This window comes from Ostrinia nubilalis, chromosome 2 (assembly GCF_963855985.1).
Source record: "Ostrinia nubilalis chromosome 2, ilOstNubi1.1, whole genome shotgun sequence".
In the NCBI taxonomy this organism is placed as follows: Eukaryota; Metazoa; Arthropoda; class Insecta; order Lepidoptera; family Crambidae; genus Ostrinia; species Ostrinia nubilalis.
Window position 1 is genome coordinate 13,386,620 of NC_087089.1, and position 26,448 is coordinate 13,413,067.

The following is a 26,448-nucleotide window of genomic DNA, read 5'->3' on the forward strand; positions in this document are numbered from 1 at the left end:
CGCGATATTCATTTTAAAATATTTAAAACTGGCTGAGAGGAAATCTACAATTTTCAGTTTTTGATATTGTATTGGCATTATAATTATATTATTACGGTAATTAATTATAACATGAAACCAAAACTCAATCGCTCTATCTGCGAATTTTGTGATAAATCTGCATTAATTTTGGAGATTTATTTGGTAAATATTTTAGGTTATATAGAACAAAATGGCGGAAATGAAATACGGCTATGTGAACTGTTATAACTCCAATTTAATGCGGTGAGCGTATATTAGGTTCACATGTGTTCTGTTAGAATGCTGTTATCTATATGAAGTTCCACATTTGTACCACTACAGCGCTAATGTCTATAAAGGACATCATCCACGTTTCATATATTTTTGGTCCAAAATCAAAAGTGCCGGCCAACAAAAAAAAATGCTGTATTCTGACAGAATACGTCTGCCTTAGCATTTGTTACTATGGCACCAAAGCCGTAGCTCCACTGTGCGTCGAGTATTTGAGATCTAAAAGTCATCGATTATTCATACATTTTTTGTTCAAAATCAAAAGTGTCGGCCAATAAAAAAAAAGTGCTGTGTTCTGACAGAATACGTCCGCCTTAGCATTTGTTACTATGGCACCAAAGCTGTAGCACCACTATGCGTCGAGTATTTGAGATCTCAAATTCATTGACGATTCATACATTTTTTGTTCAAAATCAAAAGTGTCGGCCAATAACAAAAAGTGTTGTCTTCTGACAGAATACGTCCGCCTTAGCATTTGTTACTATGGCACCAAAGCTGTAGCACCACTGTGCGTCGAGTATTTGAGATCTAAAATTCATCGACGATTCATACATTTTTTGTTCAAAATCAAAAATGTCGGCCAATAAAAAAAAATGTGCTGTATTCTGACAGAATACGTCCGCCTTAGTATTTGTTACTATGACACCAAAGCTGTAGCACCACTGTGCATCGTAGTATTTGAGATCAAAGTCAGTCGTTTCATATATTTTTAGAGCTCAAATACTACGATGCACAGTGGTGCTACAGCTTTGGTGCCATAGTAATAAATGCTAAGGCGGACGTATTCTATCAGAATACAGCACTTTTATTTTTTGGCCGGCACTTTTGATTTTGGACCAAAATGGATGATGTCCTTTATTCTAATGTGAACTTATGTACAGCTTTAAGATGTACCTAGTTCAGGTCAATTGTGTATCTTTAATTCTTTCAAATACTGAAATTTTAGAGATCAGCAATAATAATTATTAATGTCCGTTAAATCGCCTAGCCCAGGTACTAATAGTCAAGTATGAATACTGCATCAGACGGTAGTGTTCCCGGTTTAAATTCGTTTATTATGCCTGACAATTTATTCAAAGCGGAATGAGGAATACGATTTTCAATAGCCCATGTTCTTATTTTTTTGCGAAAGGTTAAATAATTGTCCAAATCAAAATGGTATTCACTATCACTAGAACTGCAATCATCACACTCTGATATCTGTATATTTTGAAGGGAAATTTCAGGTTCAGGCATAATATTTTCCTCTGCATCATGTACAGAACCACCATGAACAACTAAAAACAGGCTTGGGGAAATGTGTAATAGAATATCACATTCACATTCATGTTCAGCTTAAAGCAAATAAGAGTAGTACTTGTGGACAAATAAACTGCTATTGATGTTAATGGACAACACATATAGTCCTTTTAACAGCCTACAGTGCACATGCGAACTTTTAACGAAACCATTGAAACACATATAGTAAAAAAAGGTTATTTTAATTATCACAAACAAGTCCTACTACAGGTACTAGCTGTATAACAGTCTAAAACAAGTAAACATAACAGCCTTTGGCTTTATAAATGACCACGTGTGTTCTATTAAAATGCTAGCTCTATAACATCGTACAAGTAGGCCGTTAAACAGCGGTTGCCGTATCTCTACCCTCCTATAATGCTCTTAGTCAGACGGCTGACTAAAGGATAGTTGTTAGAGTATTATAACACCAACAATCGTATAAAAGTATAACTCTACACTAGTCTATACTCCTATAAGTCCCTTAGACAGGTACAGGTGTAATTAATTGCAATAATACAGCTTATACATCACGAGTGAACTGTACTAATGCTTTAAGTACACATTGGAACTAAATGTGAACTCTTAAATGGAGTAAAATGCTACTTGGGATGGGTCCATATTGGCTCACATAATATTCTAAATCCTATTCTTTGTCTTACTACCGATTTGTGTTCATAATAATCTTTCTTCATAATTTTATTTTTCATACTTTTTTATTCATACATTTTTACTACCTACGGAGCTTATAACAGTTAGTGATCATAATTTTTTTATCAATACTGTTACTACCAAGAACCATTTTGATTTTTTTTTGAGACCTGTACTTCATAACATTCAATCATATTGCTTTAATTAATAATGTTCTTACTAAGAACATACTTCAACTCATAAAGTCATTGTTCAGAATAACTTACTTTATAACAGACATTTTTTTTTTAAATTCAAATAATATCATTTAACAAAGTAGATAAGCATGCAGAGCATGCAGCATGCATCCATGCATTGCTATCTCCTCGTCTCCGGCGCTGCGGGATGTGCAGCCCTTCCGTCCTTGCGTAACGAGGCTCAGGCACCCACGCTTGCTTCCGCAGCTTCGGCTTTTTGCCATCTCCATCGGCGCCTTCGGATGGGTATCAAACAAAGAAATAAAAGAAGGATTTAATTGGAAGAGCAGTCGCCCGTTAAGCGGAAGGTCGTGGGTTCAATTCCCGCCTTAGGCAGTTCGATGTTTTTAAGTTATTTATAATTTTCAAAAAAAGAAATAAAACTTCAAAAATAAGTTGATAATTATTTAATCTTAAACGAAAAACATACTTTTTACAAAAAACCTTACCAACGGAAAAAATAATATTTTTGACTACCAACTATCGGTTGAAAACAATTAAAATATAAAAAGTTTAAAATCTTACACACAGGAGGTACTGACTAGTTAGATCTGCATTTCTGTTACAAGAATACAATGAGTAATTTGAGTTTTACATAATAATTAACTGGATCATAAACGTTTTGATCTATTACAATAATCTTACAGCTAGTTTTTAATAACTAAATTCAGTGCTTTTAATTAAACAAGTTATTCACTCATTCAAACTTTATAAGAGAAACATTTTCAGTTCTTTAGCGTCTACAATAACAGTTGTATATTGTGACATAACTGGCAACAAATCACAATTTTCCTATAGATAAACAACTAAACTACATATATCACATACTAAAGCACGATAACTATACAACTAGTTATGGTGTCTTAAAAATACATATACTCTGAGTGATACGCTAACGTCGATGGAAGATAATTATCATGATGATTATGATGCATTACAACATTGGGACGACGAATACGTCTTCGCTGGACATAAGTCCGACGCGAACGGTAGGGATTTGGTTTTGGTTTCGGTTTCGGAGGTGCCTGTTGCACAATCCGTTTGCGTTGTTTATTGGGTTTAGGAACCATTTTCACCAGATTGGCTTTACGCTCCTCTACATTAATAAAAGCATTAATTTCATCATCTGTCTCAAACTGCCTTACATTCTCAGCTTTAATCCTTGCAATCCGATCTATATACTTATCACACACTTCAAAAAATTCACTAACACTGACATCCTTCACTAGGTTCTCATAGCTCCGGAATACCTTTTCTATACATTCAATAACAGTTGTTGGGAAAATGGTCACTACATCGTCCTTAAACGCTTTCCTTTTCAAAACATATGCTTTATATTCCTCCAACGTAGGATATTTTTTGCGGTCTCTTACACAACGCAAAAACAAATTGTAATATGACAAAACTCTATCGAATTCCAATTTATCAAGAGGCTTGTATTTAACCACAAAATCCTTTTTGACATAACAAATTACAACCTTCTTAGCTTTCCTGTACATTTCGGTGTAGTAAGATGTGTTTTGGTCTACCATAAAATAGGGCCGGAACGTTGTTTCGCAGATCTGTAGCTCTGAGTCATCGATGTCATGCAGAGTGTAAATATAGTCATTCAAGATAACCCTCTCTTCGATATTGTCAACTAACATTTCCTTGTGGTTCAGTTTCAAGTAATTCAGTTTCTTCAAATTCTCAGAATTTTGTATTTCACAAACCAGGAAACCGTCTTTCTTTTTGAATGCTTTCTCTAATAAATAACAAACTTTATCCTTCTGCTTTGGAATCTTCTTCAAGGTCATTACATGCCTGATTAAATCTACTCGTTTCTTTATAGATTTCAAATCTAAGTCATACTCCAGACACTTCAAAATTTCAATCATACGATGCGCTACGCCGTGGTACATTCTCAAACGTTCGTGTGAAAAATTGGCAGGATCACTTTGAAAGATGACTGTGGACAATTCAACGCAGTACCACAGTGCGGTGGGTAATGAGGTATGTTCTGGGGGGTCTAATGGCAGTGATGACAGTCCAATTCTGCAAACCGTGGTACTTACACGCCTTAGCATGTACTTCCTGAACTGTTCAAGCACGTTTTTGTCCATCCACTGCTTCTTTTCACAAATCTTCCACAACACGTAGTAAAACAAACCGATATTGTACTTTACTTTTTTGGAGTTAAAGTATGTCGCTGATAAAATGTAATCATTATATTTATCGAAGTCGCCCGTATTCACGAGCACTAGGCCGCCGTGGTATGGTCTTCTTGTACGAGGTTCTTCTCTTGAAGTTTTTTCTAGTAATTGTTTGTAGACATTCAAGGTATAAAAGTAACCGATTGTCTCATTCAAATCGGTATCGTTCAATAAAAACAATGGGCACTCCATCGTGGATTTGAATTTCGAGAAACTCGCCGGCGCCGGGGCTGCCTCTGTATTGGCATGAAAGATAATCTTGTCCAGAAGATTTAACTCTGTAATTAGTATTACAGGTATTCCTTTCTCGTCATCTAGAATGATGTCCGGAAACTCTATCTCTTGGTCGGTTTCAAAATCGACATCAACAATCTCTTCTTCAGGAACCGCATTGCTGTAATTGATTTTGAATTTCAAAGCGTCGAAGGAATAAGACTTTTTGTCGCTGATGATGTAATTAATTAAAGTTGTGATAGATTTGTCAATATCTATTCTTAAGTCGTAGTCAACTCCGCTGGTCAGAATTTGGTACCAGTTTGTTTTCTTGAATTCGCTTAAAAATGTGGTTTTATCCTTAGTGTCCAAGTTGGAAGTTATTTTTATCGCCGATAAGTCATTGAACAATCTCTTCCTCAGCTTCTTCAGTTCTTCAATTTCTCTGAGAGCCGTCTCACTTCTTTCTTTTGAATTTAGGTACTTTAATTTGATATACGATTTCAGTTCTTCTTTTTCAGTAGAGAAGTTGTCGATAGTTATTGTACTATAGTCACGTTGTTCAGAAATATCGATATTATCCAATAATTCACAGTTGCGGTAAATTTTACATCGTCCTTTCAAAAACGACGAGGCGACCGATAAGTCGATAGAATCCAAGTGTTCATTTATTCCATAAAAAACAACAGACTCATAATCAACATCTTCATTAAACTTTAAACAAGTCTGTACACTGCTTGGGCATATGAGACCATCGGTTATAATGTACAGCAATTTAATTTTGTATTCGCCAGCAATGTTTTCTTTTATCCACTCTATAATTGTTTCTGGTAAGGTACCTCCACCATCTCCGATCAATTGATTATATGTATTAACAGCAGTACTTTCGTTGATCTCCTCACAAATGTTCCCCCAGTGTAAATAAATTATTTTTGATTCTTCAGTCACTGGTAATTCACTTTTCATACAGTTCACGTCACGTTTAAATTCTTCGAGAGTTTTGAGTCCATTTCCGTGATAATATGGGACACGGTTTGTCGAACCCGAAAAATCTTTCGCGTAAATAAAATAATTAACCATTTTGCTAAAGCGTCTTGGGACCAACAACACAGGGACCGAGTGGCGCGGCCCCGTGCAGACTGATGTGGAACGAGCGATGCGCGGGCGGGGTATTAGATATGACGTTACAATCGCGCTGCAAAAAAGAAACAGAGGAGTATTGGAGTCGAACATAATGTTTTATTTTTTTTAACACAAAATTACACGCGTTTTATTTCACCGGTAACGTATGATTTATATGTATATTTTTAAAGGTAGTTCGAATCTTAGTAGCTTTGCAATCATTAAGTAAGCAGTTAATTGGTCTAGCATACGTATGACGCCATAACTCAGTATTCTCAGTATACTATTTGCATACACCGTTTCAGCCAAATGACGTCCACTGCTGGACAAAGGCCTCCCCCAAGGTTTTCCATAATGAACGGTCCTGCGCTGCCCGCATCCAGGCTCTTCCCGCGACCTTCACCAGATCGTCGGTCTACCTAGTAGGAGGCCTGCCTACGCTACGTCTTCCAGCCCGTGGTCGCCACTCGAGAACTTTTATGCCCCGACAGACATCGTCTCTACGAGCTATGTGCCAGGGATGTTATGGATATCCGTAACCGAAACTTTCGGATATCCGAAATAAAAAAAATATCTGAAACCGTAACCGTAACGGTTTACATGGTCTAAGTTAGCTAAGTATGTAATAATAACACTGGGAGCGTAGTCGAGGCGTGAGCGAGACAGACAGATCGGGGCAATATGCGAGCGCGTACGACTACTCTAGCGAGCAGCGGAGTGACCCAGCTGTGACGCGTAAAATACGGACTAAAGAAAATTTTATAAACAAATTAACTTTATGAAAAACATTTATTTTTCTTTTGCTTTACATTTTTCACACGTTTCAACATAAACTGTTAAAATTTTTTCGGTGATAAAAATGTAGTGGTGTATGTAAAGGCATAACAGCCTGATTTACCTTTATAATGCCATCTAGTATCCATTTTTATTTTTTTATTGCTTTTTATTCGATGTAAGTGTGCGGCCATGAATGAACAACTATTGCAAATTGCATTCTAAAGCACAGATATCCGTAACCGTAACCGAAACTTTCGGATATCCGAAATAAAAAAATATCCGAATTTTCGTGAAATTATCTATACAAAACGCTAATTTCATAGGTAATTCGACTCTATTACTACTCTGTTAATGTGTTGCTGAGGAAAAACTCGACTAATGGTGACTCAACTCAGTCTATGACGTCAATCAGTCGTGACTCAGTCTAGGAATCAGTGTGTGCAGAATAACTACATACAGGTTGACTTTTGTGTTAGTATCCAAATTTAAATACCTATAATAATAATTCTATGATTGGAATTTTGTAATACCACCTGGAGGGAAAGTACTTTTAATAATGTGGTAACTTTACTTAAAGAAAACGTTCATTTATTTTTAAAAAGAAAGAGTTACTGCATTCAAAGATTTCCAAAAAATTAAAGTTTTCTTGAAGTAAAAATTTCTATGAGTACTTTCCCGTGAGGTGGCATTACAAAATTCCATTCTGTATATTTTTATCATTTTTGTTCACATTTTGTATCTCAATAAGCCGGCTACCTATCTAGATTGTTGGTACTTATGTACCTATCTAATTGTTACCATGAATATAATGCGCTATCTTTTGCCCGCGGCTTCGCCTGCGCAATTTTAATCTGTCACAGATAAAGTTAATGTTACAGGTGACTTACTTAGTCAAGATTTTCTATGACTAGTACTATAGTTTTCCGTTAACCGTTATTTAAGAAATTTGAAGCTAATGTTTATCTTGCGAGTCTCAATATACGTTTGAGTGATAAAGGGTCAAAAGTGACTTTAAGTAGTCCGTCTAAATATACAGGGTGTTTGGCGGAAGGTTAGACAAACTTCGTGGGTGTATGTAAGGTCATTTTAAGAATTCAAAGTCGCCCATTTGAGATTAAAGCATACATACAGACGGACAGGAAAGCGACTTTGTTTTATATTATGTAGTGAGTTACAAAATTAACACTTTCTTTTGGCGCGATATACATAATAATATGTGGACTACATACAATATTATTTTGGCTAAGGGGTTTAGTGATTTAAAAAAAACTGTAGCTCTCGCCTGATAATAAATATGTAAAATAAAAAATATAAGTACCTGATTACACTTGCTATGGATGGGTCAAGGAAACAAAACTACAAAAATAAGTTGATGATAATATTTTAATCTTTTTTTACTAAACACATAATACATTATGTATTTACAAGAACCTTACAAACAGACAGAAACAATAATATTTTCGACTACCTACTATCGCTTCGAAACAATTAAAATAGACAAAGTTTAAAATCTTAGACACAGTAGATACCTAGTTGCCTAGTTAGATCTGTATTTCTGTTACAAGAATACAATGAGTAATTTGAGTTTTACATAATAATTAACTGGATCTAAAACGTTTTGATCTATGACAATAATCTTACAGCTAGTTTTTTAGGGTTCCGTAGCCAAATGGCAAAAAACGGAACCCTTATAGATTCGTCATGTCTGTCTGTCCGTCCGTCCGTCTGTCCGTCCGTATGTCACAGCCATTTTTTTCCGAAACTATAAGAGCTATACTGTTGAAACTTGGTAAGTAGATGTATTCTGTGAACCGCATTAAGATTTTGATGCAAAAATAAAAAAAATAATAATAAATATTGGGGGCTCCCCATACTTAGAACTGAAACTCAAAAATTTTTTTTTTTCATCAAAAATACGTGTGGGGTGTGGATAGGTCTTCAAAAATGATATCGAGGTTTCTAAAATATTTTTTTTTCAAAACCGAATAGTTTGCGTGACAGACGCTTCCAAAGTGGAAAAAAGTTCCCCCCCCCCCTCTAACTTCTAAAATAAGAAAATGAAAAATCTAAAAAATCATATGATGTACAACTATAAAAACTACCAACGAAAATTAAAACAATTTAATTTTTGAACGAGATCTAGTAAGTAGTTTTTTTTAATACCTCGTAAATCGTAAACCGCTTATTACCGCGTAATCTTTCATACAAATAACTTAAATTAAAAAAAAATATTTCATAAATAAAGTACGGAACCCTTTGTGCGTGAGTCCGACACGCACTTGGCCGGTTTTTTAATAACTAAATTCAGTGCTTTTAAACAATTCATTCACTCATTCAAACTTTATAAGAGAAACATTTTCAGTTCTAGCGTCTACAATAACAGTTCTAATTGTGACATAATTGGCAACAAATCACATTTGCTTATACATAAACAACTACTTAAATTTTATCACATACTAAGAAACGATAACTATACAACTAGTTATATGTAGTTATGGCGTCTTAAAAATACATAATTATACTCTGAGTGAAACGTTAACGTCGATGGAAGATAATTATCATGATGATTATGATGCATTACAACAGTGGGACGAAGAATACGTCTTCGCTGGACATAAGTCCGACGCGAACGGCAGGGATTTGGTTTTGGTTTCGGTTTCGGAGGTGCCTGTTGCACAATCCGTTTGCGTTGTTTATTGGGTTTAGGAACACTTTTCACCAGATTGGCATTACGCTCCTCTGCATGAATAAAATCATAAATTTCATAAACTGTCTCAAACTGCCTTACATTCTCAGCTTTGATCCTCGCAATCCGGTCTATAAACTTATCACACACTTTAAAAAATTCACTAACACTAACATCCTTTACTAGCTTCTCATAGTTCCGGAATACCTTTTCTATACTTTCAATCACAGTTGTTGGGAAAATAGTCACTACATCGTCCTTAAACGCTTTCCTTTTCAAAACATATGCTTTATATTCCTCCAACGTAGGATATTTTTTGCGGTCTCTTACACAACGCAAAAACAAATTGTAATATGACAAAACTCTGTCGAATTCCAATTTATCAAGAGGCTTGTATTTAACTACAATATCGTTTTTGACATAACAAATTACAACCTTCTTAGCTTTCCTGTACATTTCGGTGTAGTAAGATGTGTTTTGGTCTATCATAAAATAGGGCCGGAACGTTGTTTCGCAGATCTGTAGCTCTGAGTCATCGATGTCATGCAGAGTGTAAATATAGTCATTCAAGATAACCCTCTCTTCGATATTGTCAACTAACATTTCCTTGTGGTTCAGTTTCAAGTAATTCAGTTTCTTCAAATTCTCAGAATTTTGTATTTCACAAACCAGGAAACCGTCTTTCTTTTTGAATGCTTTCTCTAACAAATAACAAACTTTATCCTTCTGCTTTGGAATCTTCTTCAAAGTCATTACATGCCTGATTAAATCTACTCGTTTCTTTATAGATTTCAAATCTAAGTCATACTCCAGATACTTCAAAATTTCAATCATACGATGCGCTACGCCGTGGTACATTCTCAATCGTTCGTGTAAAAAATTGGCAGGATCACTTTGAAAGATGACTGTGGACAATTCAACGCAGTACCACAGTGCGGTGGGTAATGAGGTATGTTCTGGGGGGTCTAATGGCAGTGATGACAGTCCAATTCTGCAAACTGTGGTACTTACACGCCTCAGCATGTACTTCCTGAACTGTTCAAGCACGTTTTTGTCCATCCACTGCTTCTTTTCACAAATCTTCCACAACACGTAGTAAAACAAACCGATATTGTACTTTACTTTTTTGGAGTTAAAGTATGTCGCTGATAAAATGTAATCATTATATTTATCGAAGTCACCCGTATTCACGAGCACTAGGCCGCCGTGGTATGGTCTTCTTGTACGAGGTTCTTCCCTTGAAGTTTTTTCTAGTAATTGTTTGTAGACATTCAAGGTATAGAAGTAACCGATTGTCTCATTCAGATCAGTATCGTTCAATAAAAACAATGGGCACTCCATCGTGGATTTGAATTTCGAGAAACTCGCCGGCGCCGGGTCTGCCTCTGTATTGGCATGAAAGATAATCTTGTCCAGAAGATTTAACTCTGTAATTAGTATTACAGGTATTCCTTTCTCATCATCTAAAATGATGTCCGGAAACTCTATCTCTTGGTCGGTTTCAAAATCGACATCAACAATCTCTTCTTCAGGAACCACATTGCTGTAATTGATTTTGAATTTCAAAGCGTCGAAGGAATAAGACTTTTTGTCAGTGTTGATGTAATTAATTAAAGTCGTGATAGATTTGTCAATATCTATTCTTATGTCGTAGTCAACTCCGCTGGTCAGAATTTTGTACCAGTTTGTTTTCTTGAATTCGCTTAAAAATGTGGTTTTATCTTTAGTGTCCAAGTTGGAAGTTATTTTTATCGCCGATAAGTCATTGAACAATCTCTTTCTCAGCTTCTTCAGATCTTCAATTTCTCTGAGAGCCGTCTCACTTCCTTCTTTTGAATTTAGGTACTTTAATCTGATATACGATTTCAGTTCTTCTTTTTCAGTAGAGAAGTTGTCGATAGTTATTGTACTATAGTCACGTTGTTCAGAAATATCGATATTATCCAATAATTCACAGTTGCGGTAAATTTTACATCGGCCTTTCAAAAACGACGAGGCGACCGATAAGTCGATAAAATCCAAGCGTTCATTTATTCCGTAAAAAACAACAGACTCATAATAAACATCTTCATTAAGTTTTAAACAAGTGTGTATACTGCTTGGGCGTATGAGACCATCAGTTATGATGTACAGCAATTTAATTTTATCGCCAGCAATGTTTTCTTTTATCCACTTTATAATTGTTCCTGGTAAGGTATCCGTACCATCTCCGATCATTTCACTGTATGCGCTAACTGCAGTACTTTCGTCGATCTCCTCACACATGTGCCCCCAGTGTAAATAAATTATTTTTGATTCTTCAGTCACTGGTAATTCACTTTTTATACAGTTCACGTCACGTTTAAATTCTGCGAGAGTTTTGAGTCCATTTTCGTGATAATATGGGACACGGTTTGTCGAACCCGAAAAATCTTTCGCGTAAATAAAGTAATTAACCATTTTGCTAATGCGTCTCGGGACCAACAACACAGGGACCGAGTGGCGCGGCCCCGTGCAGACTGATGGAACGAGCGTGCAACGAGCGGGGTTTATTTATACGAGTATGCGCAAAACGAAACAGAGGAGCAGTGGAGTTAAACAAAATATATTTTATTATTAAAACTACAATTTTTATATGTATCAATTGTACGCACAAGCATGATTAGATACAAAAAGGTAGGTTTATACTCGTTCATACAAACACAATTATTTTGCACACTTACAAGGGGCACCTAGATTATACGAATCAAGGCAGTAATGCCGGTTGCAGACCAAGAGCTAAGCTAAGTTAGTTTCGTTTAGCTCGCATAGCTGACGCAGTTTCCCATAGAATTGGCATAGTTTTCAGTCTACACACGACTATGGGAAACTGCGTCAGCTATGCGAGCTAAACGAAACTAACTTAGCTTAGCCCTTGGTCTGCAACCGGTATAAAGGCTGGTTTACACGAATTAAGCGGTAACTAAATGTTAATTTAATTTTAAGTGACTAATTGCATCATAAATCAGCTGGTAGAGAATGACTTATGGCATTAAGCTCGCCTTTTTGTACTGAACATTGTTGTGTGTGCAATAAAGTCTTTAAATAAAATAAATAAAAATTGCCTGTAAGTAAACTCAGAATTTAGTTGCTTTACATGCAATTTAATCACTTAAAATGATGTTAAAATATAACTTTGTATATTTTAACATCATTTTAAGCCTACTTAACAACTTAATGCGTGTAAATCAGCCTTAAATGTCGACTGTCACAATTAACTGCAGGATATTAATTATATTACCATAAACATATTTATTCAGAGTTATTGCCAAAACTAGTAGAACCGCGTACTTATATATTTTTTATCTAATAAAAATAATAAATTGTAGGTACATCTTTATTGTAATTTCTGGTCTTCCAGTGACTACAATTTTTTTTAATAGTGACCTTATCTTTGAAGTGTAAAATTGCATACAAAAGTAGCTTTTCGAGTACTACATATTTTTAAACTGTGTGACTTTTTGTTATGAACCAAATAAATATATTTCTCTCATTAAATAAAAAATACATTTTCTACATAGGTACATAATATATTTTTACCGAAAAAAAGTATAGGTAATTCGGCTCCATTGCCACTCTGACTCTGTTGTGTTGTTTGGGAAAACTTATCGACTGTTGGTGACTCAGTTCAGCGTGCGTAGGATTGCAACAGATTATTTATTTAGGGTTCCGTAGTCCTGACAAGGAACCCTTATAGTTTTGATATGTCTGTCTGTCTGTCCGAGGTTTTGCTTGGAAACTATTAGCACTAAAGAACTGTAATTTTGTGGAAGTATGTATATTGATCACGCCGACAAAACGGTAGAATAAAATTTTGTAAAAAAAATTTTTTTAGGGTAGCTCCCCTACCTGTAAAGTGGGGATGAATTTTTTTTTTTCATCTTCTTCCCCATCGTGTGGGGTATCGTTGGATAGGTCTTTTAAAATGGTTTAGGTATTTTTAAGACCATTTTTCGATTTAGGGTTCCATTTGCAAAATGTTAAAGTAGTGCCAATTTTTGTTCGAATAGGGCGTCCCTAAAAACTAAACTGTTGGCTTGAAAAATCTGAAAAAATTCATGTAATAGTGTTTTTTATGAACTTTCAAGGAAGGAAAACTATAGCGGTTAAAATAGATCAGTTAGTTTAAGAGTAATAGTCGTTTTACTCATGTATTATTAAATTTCATACCTAATAAAAATACCTTAGCAGAAAAAATGAAAAGTGACTTTAGATGAAGTAAGTACCTAATTGCTTGCTTCTGAAATATATTGTGGTAACGAATGACAACTACGGAACCCTACACTGCGCGTGACACGACACGCACTTGGCCGGATTTTTTATTGTTAATGTTTTGCCTACGCTAATGAAAAAACAAAAAACCCAACTGCGTAAAAATGAACTAAAAAGTTAAAAACAAGACAACTTAGTGTTCTTAAATGCAGTCGGAGGCATCAAATTACATATCACCAACAAAAGAATTAGTCATTGATGCCTCCGTCATCATTTAAGAACATTAAGTTGTCTTGTTTTTAACTTTTTGTCCATTTTTACGCAATTGGGTTTTTTGTTTTTTCGAAAATAATTGTATTTTAATCATTTTAGTTAAGTAGGGTAAACCGTATAGCTATTGCCCACTTAAAGATTTCAAACACATTGAGATGAAAAATTAAAGAAAGTATTTTAATTATCGACCATTTATGACTTTTTTCTTATAACTCAATAAACTGTTAAACAGAATATCAACAGTTTTTAGTTAAAACTTACGTAACTTAGAAAATATTGAAATAAATTTAAAATCCTCCAAAAAGTACAGTTATTGCCCATTACTTACACTAATTGCCCACATCAAAGCACAGTAATTGCCCAGTATCTTAAAACAAAATAATAAATTTAAAAAGGACAAAATAGGCTTTAAATTAACAAAACAAAACATTAAACTTAAATTCTAGTACTTCAAAATTTCAAAATAAATTGCGTTTGGCCTTATTAACATATTATCAAATATTTCTTGAGCTGATGTTGATGAGTCAGAATCGGTAGAGACAGAATCATCTACTTCAAAACATAGATGACGCAAAAATTTGAATTTTATATCTAAATTTTATATGTGTTTATTTTTTTATCTTCTTTGATATCAGTTGAAGTGGTTACTCAGAATGTTCAATTAGCTGTTGGTTATTCTTCCCTAAAGTTGTATCTATTTCCTTACAATTAACATTTTCACTAGTAGATTTAACGTAGGATTTTCATTTTTTGTATTTGCGTTTGAATTTTTATCAATTTTTTCAAGCAAAACCATATTTTTCAGCAATTCATCTTGTAGATAAATTGTTGGATACATCTTGTACAGCTTCGATCGCTTTTTGCAAATTTTCTATGCTATATTGTACTTTCGGAGTCTTTGGCATTCTGAAAATGAAACATTAAAAGCCATTTCAATAATTATGCCTGTAAATTGCAAAACAAGTCTAGCAATGAGCAACTTAAACACTGTTACTGCATGGTGGCAACACTCTAATAATAAATGCCCTGGGCAATAACTATACATTAACATATGGCAATAACTGAAATGATGGTGGGCAATAACTAAAAATATACAGATTTACGTGCAGTGATTACCCACCGTTAAAATGACCGTTAGAAATCAAATTTTATCAGTTATTTTCATTGATAATGGAGAAAACACTTATAATTTCATCATGACTATACACCATTAGTTGAATATTAAATAACTTGCAAAAAAAATTTAACCTCTAAAGCAAGTAATTCCTTAGTAAAATTGTTAAAGTCTTTACCTGTTTGAGTAACATTTTCACCCGTCTTGACAAAATCCGCCATAACTGTTTTTTTTTAGTGTTTCCTATTGTAAATTTTAAATCTACTGTACATTGATCTCGGAGCCATCTACTTAGTAAATTCAAATCTAACTAGAGTGATTCAAAGTCGGCACCTGACAATATTATTCTTAAAGCGGGCAATCACTACCAGTGGGCAATCACTCTCTGGTTTACCCTACTATAAATTTTTGTAAGCTAAGCTACTAGAGATGGGTTATACTAGGTAAATTTGATACTAGGTGCACCTATTCCAAGTATTTATTAATACTTGATCCAAATACCTATTCCACCTAGTACGTAGTAATTTACCATACTTGACGCGACTAGTGCGGACTAATCCACGTATTATGACTTTAAAATACAATTTTCTTTGAAAAGATACAACCGTAGTATTAATAATGCAATTTGAAATTGAATAATAATGTTTTTGCTGGCTGTTGATTTATTGATATCCTCCCTTCATACTTCAACAGGCTATTCCTATCTCACACCTGCCTGCGCTCAAATTTGTTTGTCAGACAGAGACGGAGTGAATCTCTACGTTCGCACATAAGCTTAGCGAGAAATACGCGGTGCGCGTAATACACGACTACGGATTATGCAATAATAACCTCTATTACTTTGATGGTAGGGTCGGAAATCGTGTAATTTAAAAAATACTAGGTGGACGACTACGGATTATGCAATAATAACCTCTATTACTTTGATGGTAGGGTCGGAAATCGTGTAATTTAAAAAATACTAGGTGGATCAAGTATTTTAAAAATTGGAATAGGTGCCACTTAGTACTGTAAAATACCTAGTGTGTGGATCTGTTCTAGTAAATACGTCTCATCTCTATAAGCTACTTAAAATGCCCTTTATTTTGATACCCCATTCGATAGGTTTTGAAAAACATTTTTTTAAGACATCATGGCGTCTAAAATCCGCTATCTTGATTTTTTCGAATTTTAATATAGCCAGTGTTACTCTCAGGATTAAGACGAATCTAACGACACCTCTCACGCTAAAATCGGTCAAGCCGTTTAGGCTGTAGGCTAGGCCGTGCCAAAGAAATATACATACATTCATACACTCGAAAACATAACCCTCCTTCTGGCGCAGTCGGGTAAAAAATACGCCTGCTTGGTAGCCGGTAACTATGTACAGTCAGCGTCAAATAGTTCGTGACACTTAGAGTAGGCGCACACCGTTGATTTTTAGTTGGCCGATAGTTGTGCCCGATTTTAAATTGTATGAAGAATTGGCCAAATCGAATCGGCGTAGTGTGCGCACTCCCATACATGCCCATACTGATCAACTGCCCGACTAAACTATCGGCCGACGAAAAATCAACGGTGTGCGCCTACTCTTATTAAAGTGGTAAAAAAGATGATAGTTTAGTCGGGCTGTTGATCAGTATGGGCATGTATGGGAGTGCGCACACTACGCCGATTCGATTTGGCCGATTCTTCATACAATTTAAAATCGGGCACAACTATCGGCCAACTAAAAATCAACGGTGTGCGCCTACTCTAAGTGTCACGACGAAAGACGTTTTGCGAACTTTTTGGGTACTTTGGTTGTTACGAACTATTTGACGCTGTATGTATATGAGTGCCTTGATTGTTTGTATGCATAGACACCTACACAGGATGTAAAGGGCTATTTAAAAAGCATACATACAGCAATATGTGTATATATTCAGAAATTATTACTATGCTTACACGAATCTATTTGTAAACTAGCTGACCCGGCAAAATTCGTACCGCCTGAAATACCTACCTATGCCTTTGTTCATCAGTAATAATATAATTTTTAAATTTTTATGGGGACTATTGTAGTTACACCTAGTATAAATTAACAAATATTTCAGAGAAAACATCCTAATATTAAAATATTAATCATCGTAGATCCTGGCCATACTTAATTAAATTTTACCTACTATCAAGAATTAAATAAAACATTACCTTACTGATAATACTTATTAATAATCATTTTGTATTGTATTTAAAATGAACCCACACAAAAGCCCAAAATTTCAATGCTTACAACATAATAATAAGTATTACACAATGTTGCACTCGTATAACGCAATATTTTGAAATATTATGAAATAATAATACAAAATACCATCGTGCAGTGTACACTATTGCATAACAATTTTCTAGTTGTGCAATTTATCATCATATACTTATATTATTGTTTATAATTTAATTTTAACATTATTACACGAATGTAAAAAGCGAACTTATTGCCACATAGAATTGTCATCCTTTCTTCCTATTCATTCCGTTTGAATAGCTAAAAACATAACCCTCCTTCTGGTGCAGTCGGGTAAAAAGGTAGCTTATTATCCGGGGCCCTTTTCATCTAGGGGAACCTGTTGTACTTAGGCCAGTTTTTCGAATTTTGATTTTTTGAAAAATAATGATGATACTTAAACTTGTCTAGTGCAGTTATATTTAAAGATCATTTAATTAACTACATAATTCATTCATAAAATTGTGTATAATTTTAAAAATTTGGGCATACTAGCTGCTAGAAAAAAAAAGGGAAAACTGTCCTAGGTACAACAAACCAGGTGTACCTTGGACCGTGTACGTTGTACCTATTTAAATTTAAATAAATGCTTATATTCGCTTCAATTTGTTAATTTTCTGGTAAATTATTATTTGAAATACCAATTATTACAGTTATTAGCAACAATATCTAAGTAAAAGTATTTTTTTAAAAAGATCCTCATCCATATTTTTTGTACTAATTATTTTTCACAATTTTTTGGCAACAAATCACTTAAGTTTAAGCCGGCTCTCCAGTCCATGTTTAGCCTTACACAATCAACAAAAATATGACAATATTCAACATTTTTTCTAGAAAAATTTGTTGAATGTTGATATGTTATGTCGTGTTAGACAAAATACGCGCTGGAGTGGCTTTAACTTGCAATCTAGTTTTTTTTATTTCTTATCATTTAACATAAATTCTAGCAAAATATCCATTAAAACCGCTTTATCAACAAAAATAATCTGAAAAAAGTCATATGAAGATACATTAAACGTAAATTTAAAAAACATTAGAAATTAAAAAAACATATATCAAAAACAGACTTTAAATTGCTATTTTGAGGTCTTCGGGGCATTGTATCTATAACAGTATGATATGTTTTTTATTGCAATAAAATTCTCATTAAAACCTAATGAAAATCAGTGACCAAGGTACATCGCTAGTTGGGTGGTCAAGGTACAACATTGCGATTACTTCACTTAATAAGCATAATAAACCCACTTCCATTTGAGCTTAGGATCTGAAACTCATATCGTCCAGTAGCTAGATATATAAAGATTATGTTCTAACTATAACCGTTTTGTCAAACATGCAACATTTTTCATAAATTGACATGAAGTAAACCTCCAAAAACTCACTGCGTCAGTGTAAAATATTAAATTACCATTTTTTCTTGTACTTGCACGGCGTCGGCGAATCTTAGCTAACTTCACGTTAATGTTGACAAATAACGTATGTAATACCCTAGACAACTTTTCATAAAACCGCATTATTTAAAAAATATATACAATTGTTTTAGGTACAACTCTGTCCAAGGTTCAACAGGTTCCCCTACTAACAAAAATTATTAAATTATAGAACTTAATCCGGCCCTGTACCTCGTATCATTCATACGGCACATCTACGCCCCTGATAAGTATCTACTTACAAACAAAAAACTTAAAGTAGGTAGTTATAAAGTTACGAGACTAATTTATTACTTTAGTAAGGATTAATAAGTACACATCGCACGGTTGGTAGCGGCCTGCATCCAGCGCCTTCCACCTTTATCAGGTCGTCGGTCCACCTTGTGGAAGTCATTGGGGGAGGCCTATGTTCAGCAGTGGACGACCTGTGGCTGAAATGATGATGATGATGATGAATAAGTACACGAGAAAAAAGCTTATTAATATAAGTACAATTTTTATCTTGTTCCTCCCAGGAATCGAACCCAGGACCGGACCTGTTGCTTAAGCGACCAACACAACAGCCGATATTTTGTTTTCAACTTGTTTAACTTTTTTAAATGTTATCTTAACGTTTAAAAAGGGAAACTGGTTGGGATTACCCCGTTGGACTGCCCACACAATAATCACTACTAATAATTATTGCCGTCCCGACTGTCTGTGTCATCTCTAGAGAATTTGATTCCTCGAATCGCACCCATTTTGGGGCGCACCTAATGAACCGCTCCTAAATTACTATTCCTCGAAGCACACCCTATTCTTACTAATATAAAGATTTTGAACTTTCCAACTAGCTACTAAGATGAATAAAAAGTACCAAGGAAACATAACATGCTGCGCTTCGAGGAATAGTTTAGGTGCGCTTCATTAGGTGCGCCTCAAAATGGGTGCGCTTCGAGGAATACCTACCTCATTTTGATATTGTGACTTTCACAAATGTAGGTACTAATAAGTTAATAACTGATACTGATTGATTGGGCTTGGTGGTAAGGTAATTAAAATGATTGGTGTGTCACCCGGAATTACATACATAAACCACCTGACCTTCATCAAAATTAATTCATCATTAAAACAAAAACACAAACCTACATAAAATAGAGTTGTCATTTTCAAAAAACCATTGGTTCGTGTGTCACCCTGTGCGTCCACGCACACTGTGAGACCTCATAGTAATGTTTGTGAATACGGGCGTTAATCAATTAAAATAAAAAAATATTACTGTGCGCTTACCATGAGTTTACGTTAGGTGTGCTCGCTAGCGACTGCGTAAAAAAATGACATTAATTGTATGACATATTGTGCAGCGCCCCTAGTGGCTACTTTCAAGAAACAAAATCTTCATAGAGATTTTTGACGTACTCGCTAGCGAGCACACCTAACGTAAACTCATGGTAGGTACACTGTTTACTAGCTTAGTTTTACTAGCTAGGTGATTGATTAGTGTGATAGTTGTTACGACTTGCACTCACATTAGTTCACGTAATAAAAAAACTGTATAAAACTAGGGGCAATTCACTAGTATCTGGAATGCGATAAGAATATAATACGGGAATGGCCGGGTGACGTCATCTCATTAGAAATAAATATTTTGTAGGTATTGACCAAAAACATACACATTGTGTTGAATATTATCACAGAAAAAACACTAATTACTTCGTATTATTATACTCGCTGACTAAGCTTAGCATTTCCCCCCCTAGATTACATTTTTCCTGGTATCACACATAATGAATATTGTTAAATATATTTTCCATAAGCGCCATTTAAAAAACTACTTTGACAATCAAACTACAAAAGGACTTAGCTATAGCTATACATATACTTACCTACTCACGTACAAATAAATTATACCTTAGGTATACTTGTTAATATAGCTTTTTTTACTGAATTTTAATTCCGCAAAGGCCAAATTAATGTTAGTGCGATTAATGGTGGGTGTTTTTTAGTTCATAGATAACATTTTTTTTTTATCAGCGCTTAAAAATGATGTTTTTACTTCCAGCTGGCGTACTGTTCACGAACTCCCCGACGACCTTGGAGCAATACAACTCGTCTATTAGCTCTGCGCGCGCGCTGGGCGGCATCGGATCATCTGACGACGAACAGGACCACAGCATGCATGACCACAGCGGCCATGACCATAGCGGCCACGACCATGGCGGCCACGACCACAGCAGCCATGACCATAGCGGCCACGACCACAGCAGCCACGAACACAGCAGCCAAGAAAGCACCGACAAAGCTGAACCGAAGCTGGAAACAACTATACAGCCACAGCTTGTCGAAACTCAAAATGATGAAGGAATCGACCACTCCATGGGATCTGACGAAATTACGGATTCGTCTATGTACGGTACGTCATTTTAATATTCCACTTACATTATCATAATCATGATGATGGCTAAATAAATCATCATTATATTAATATTTAGATAATAATATCTATTTCTACAAGCATCTAATCAGAAATCAAACCCTGGATCCTTTGAGCGTTTATCGCGCCACTGCGCGTCAGGATCGTCAAATATTGCAGGTTTAGTCATAGTATTATCATAATGAACCCAGGATCTTTAGATATCATATCGCATTCTGTTTTGTAGCCAATCTTCACATTGAAAAATATTTAAGATTAAATATTTATGACTTTGTTTGTAACAAAAAACAATACATTATCTTTCCAGTTCCAAGGACGGTAGAAGGTGAACTGACCATCGACAATGAAGAATACAAACCCGAAATGGAAGACCCAGAGAGCATGGAGTATCGGCAGTTCACGTCGACCTTCACCGAGGCCCTGAAGCGCGCTCTGTTCGACCGGAACACACTTGACCAAGGCGATCAGGACATCACTGTCGAAGTTGTAGGCATAAGGTAAATAATTACCTATGATATTCTGTGATACTTAACGTTTGCCACATTATCTATACTATCTATACTAATATCTATACTTCTATCTATACTTACTAATAGTATAAATGCGAAAGTAACTCTGTCTGTCCGTCTGTCTGTCTGTCTCGCTTTCACGCCTAAACCATGAACCGATTTTGATGAAATTTGGCATAGAGATAGTTTGAGTCCCGGAAAAGGACATAGGTTAGTTTTTATCCCGGTTTTTGAAACAGGGACGCGCGCGTTAAAGTTTTTCTGTGACAGACAAAATTCCACGCGGGCGAAGCCGCGGGCGGAAAGCTAGTCATAAAATATAAATAAACTAAAATGTATGTTTTAATTTATTGTTGCAGGAAGGGATCATTAATCGTCACCTACAGAATTCACTGGAAGCCGAAAAACAACGCTCAACCTAACGAAGATTTGCTAACAACAAAGACACTAGAGACGAACCTCAACGAATACCTCGACAGAAATAACAGGATGATCAGCACTTACCATATTTCAGAAGAAAAAATGCCAACTAGGCCTGTTCTCGACTTGTGCAAAATCAGCAAAAACGACTGCCAATACGAATGTGAGTTTGACCAAACATCTCTAGACTTCATTTGCACTTGCCCCCGTGGACAAATGTTGGATATGACCAACCCCAAGAAATGCATGCACATTTTCGAAAACCCTGAACAAGTTCAATTTAACCAACAATTGGACGAATTGACTAAACAGAAGGAGTTCAGAGTTCTTACGTTGGATGATAATCCTACCACAAGCAAACCTGTATCTGAAGAAGAAAAACCAGATTCCGCCACGGTACAGGTCAGTGGACATGATCAAGTCTTCGATTGGAAAGACTCACAGAATGCAATGCAAACCACGACCACTGAATCGGAACCAGATTTAAATAATTCTCACATATTTGGTCATGCAAGCGAGAAACCCGATGAAACTGAAACTCAGAAGTCGGAACAAAGCTCTGAACAAGAAAATAATTCTTCACAAGAACCTGGGCCAGCACCGGAACCTAATGCAGAACCGGAACCAAATGCGGAGCCTGAACCTTCTGCGGAACCTGAACCATCTGCCGTTCCAGAACCCACCGCGGAGCCGAGCGCCGAGCCGACTGCTGAGCCTAGCGCCGAACCGAGCGCCGAGCCTAACACTGAGCCGAGTCCCGAACCGAATGCCGAACCCGAACCGAGCGCCGAACCTAAACCAATTGCTGAGCCTGAGCCGACCGCTGAGCCTAAGTCTGCTGACGAATCAGAGCCTACCTCTGAACCAAAATCAGAACCCGCCTCTGGAACAGATCTAGCTTCAGAAATCGAACCAGAAATAGAAGCTAAACCTGAACCGACTGCAGAACCAGAACCAAAAGCTGAGCCGGAACCGAACCCAGAGCCCGAACCCACTGCGGAACCAGCCGTTCCATTGATGGAAACTGATACAAATACAATGGAATCAAAGAAAGACACAGGATCAAATGAAAGCCGAGAACCTGAAAACACTTTGGAAGTTAAGTCCACGTCATATCAAAATAAAGGAATATATCTCCACAACAGCGAAGAGGCTGAAAATCCTCCAGAAATTACCACCACGGAATCCAACGTTCCATTAAATGTTGAGACTGAAACGACAACGCAAACTGATTGGTTAGAAAATTTAAAACATGATATGAACAAAGTTGGTGCTAACTATGATCTATCGCAACAAAGGTCTTTTGCATACAACGATAACGAGATAGTAGCTGAAACGACAGCTAAAAATGATGATATTTCTTTCGATAGTATAAATCATATAAACGAAATATTAACAGCGACTACAATAAGTAACGACGAACCGATGACGACTGATAACCCTTTAACCGATAAAGATAAGTCAGAAGAAAGTTTGATCCAAATCACCTCATTAAAACCCACTACTATGGCGTTAGACAATACTGCTGACGAGCAATCTGGAGTTAAAAACGAAACAAAAACTGAAAGCGAGACATCTGAGGAAGGGTCCATAATGAATACATTGACGAATGAGGGAAAAACCATGGAAGTAAAGGAAACTGATGCCATTCAGGCAACTACAACAGAATCAGAACCAACTACAGACTTTTCAATTAACAAGGCAATGAAAGTAACTGAAGTAGATAAAGAACTTGTACAAGCATTAAACAAAGTAGATGAACCTGAAATTAAAGAAACTACTACAGAAAAATATTTAAAGGATGATTATGATACAATGCCTATTACATTCGACGCAATAAATGCGCTTTATAATCGTTCTTCTAAATCAATAAATGACGAAAATTCTACGACTGAAATTGCACCAGAATCGAATATGTCAGTAAACGATTCAACAGTATTACCAACTGAAACTGAGTGGCTGTCTGAAAAAGTTACTGAAGTTCCTTACAACGAAGCTATGAATAAAATGGAGAAGCATGAAACCACTGAGAATCCAGTAAGCAAGATCGACGAACTTATTACACGCAGTGATTCTAAAGACGACTTTGAACCCGATTACTTAAGTAACCTTGGCACCACAAGTAAAATGGCAGACACTGATGTTCCTTTATATGGCATGACCCATGATTATGACAATGAAGATCTACGTGTGAAAAGGGTTGATGAAAATATCAAAGGCACAACCACCAAACCCATGGAGTCTGCAGAGATTACAACTCCAATGAATAAAATGGAAACCACTCAAATGGTGAATATCGAAACCACTACTGTGAGTGAATACATCTACAAAGCCGCCGAACACATAAACACCACTGAAAATTTAAGCGAGGTATCGACATCTGAAAATTCTACTTTAGATCTTAATTCTGCCCCCGCACCAGTATGGGAAGAATCTGAAGGAAACAAAGATGAATCAACTAAGGTCACAAGCGAGATTCCTGCAGCTACATCCACAAACAAACCAAGTGAAGAAGCTGAATTAGCCACAGAAACCTCTCCTACTACACCGGCTACGAACGCAGAGGTTAAAACTGACGTTGAATCTTCAGAAAATCCTAGCTCAACCCAGTTCAATAACTTAAAAGTAAACGTATACGAGGTGTCTAATGCAAACCAAACTTTCAATGCTGCAAAGTCCGGCACCCACTCGGCTGAATCAGAGTCTGAACATGAATCAGACATGAATCCTTTCTTACCAGAAGCTGAAAACAATAAACTACTGGTTAAAAAACTTCAAGAAGGGCACGATCTTGAACCCACTAACTTAAATGAGACACAAAACGAAAACGGTGAGGAGCATACGCTTAACACCTCAGACACGAATGGGTCGTCAAGCAACGAGGCAGTGACAGTAACAGCTGAGGAAAATGAAAACATTCAAACAACAACGCATTCTAGCGTATCAGTTGGCGAGTTCAACGATCAACAAGTAGAAACTCACAAAGTTACAGTAGAGACAACTACGACGCTAATAGACGCGAAACCTGATGATACGAACGTAGACAATTCTCTACCCGAAACTTCACCTGTATCTACATTCTTACAAGACACTGAAGATCTAGACCAAGGCTTTGTTTCTGGTAAGAATACTGAAACGACTACTACAGAAAAAGATTCTTTAAGTCCGCCTAGTACGGTTTCTGGTAGCATTGCAACAGATACAAACGTAGTCCCAGACGACGCGTACCTAAGCGTCTTGCCCGTCGAAGAGACAGCGTCAGCGAAGGAAGCATCAAAGAGCTCCGAAAGTGAAAACAGTCAAAAACTTAACGACATTAGTGATTCTTCAAAAAAAAGTGAGAGGACATTTCAAAAAGTTATAACCCAAAAATTGGACTCAGTAATTCTCAATAACGAGGCGTAGTTCGCACGTTAGGTAGTTAGCCATAAGGTTGTATATTGCTGATTGTTTCCTGTGATGCTATCGATACTGTATCGAACAAATTCATACCTATGTATATTGAACGGCTCACCTTGTACCAATGTGTGTAAATGCAATTATGTACTTTATTGGTTCTAATTAACTTTCTTTGTGGGTACCTCGACGGCAAACTAGACAGTGCCTACTACTTACTAAAGAATATTATTGTTGTTTATGTCGATAATATTGTTAGACTAGTCAAACTAGAAAAGAGTCATGTCATCTTGAGGTTTTAGGTTTATTTATTGCTTATGTTCTGATGCAGCTAGCTTAAAATCTCTTCTCGAACCTTTTGTGTGACGTCAAACGCAAGCCTACTAAGAGAATAAAAGTAATTATCCTATTTTAAATTGTTACCATAGCTAAATGTATGATACTATAAATATATTATCAAAATTGCTTCCTCAAGTCGTTGGATTCGTTATGATAAAATGTATATTTTGTCTCGTGAATGATGAAATGAATTTCTGCCATTCCGTTATGTGATAGAGAACTCGCAGGTATAGTAGACATTCCAATCGTACTTAATATTATTTTAACTTAGCGGTAATGCAGAAGTGAGGTCTGATTGTAATATAATAATTAAAGTAGTCCTTGTTAACTAAGATATATTTTGTATAAATGGTTGAAATTGTAAAGATTACGTTGTAAATAAATTTAAAGTTAATACATACAATACACAGTTGATTTATTTCAAACACACCACACCTTTGACTTGTAATAATATCACTCCATAACAATCCATAATGGGCGGAACTGCGACATAAATATTGCAATCTAATTCTACGTACCTACCAAAAGGGTTCATTACATCTATGTGATACTTACGTCTATAAGATCAAACGCATTGCATATTTTAAAAAATATTTATTTAAAAATATGATACATTATATTTTTATAGAGACTTGT

The 26,448-nt window shown here is 35.8% G+C and overlaps 1 protein-coding gene across 1 annotated transcript in view; it reads left to right on the forward strand.

Moving 5' to 3' along the window:
- The window catches only part of LOC135084506 (proteoglycan 4-like), a 144,656-nt gene extending 118,439 nt beyond the window's left edge, over positions 1–26,217 (forward strand). The window contains exons 5-7 of the mRNA XM_063979286.1: positions 20,777–21,127; positions 21,456–21,645; positions 22,017–26,217. Coding sequence (XP_063835356.1) covers positions 20,777–21,127; positions 21,456–21,645; positions 22,017–25,482 — 4,007 coding nt within the window. The 3' untranslated portion in view covers positions 25,483–26,217. The remainder of the gene's footprint in view (positions 1–20,776; positions 21,128–21,455; positions 21,646–22,016) is intronic.
- The last annotated feature ends 231 nt before the right edge of the window (positions 26,218–26,448 follow it).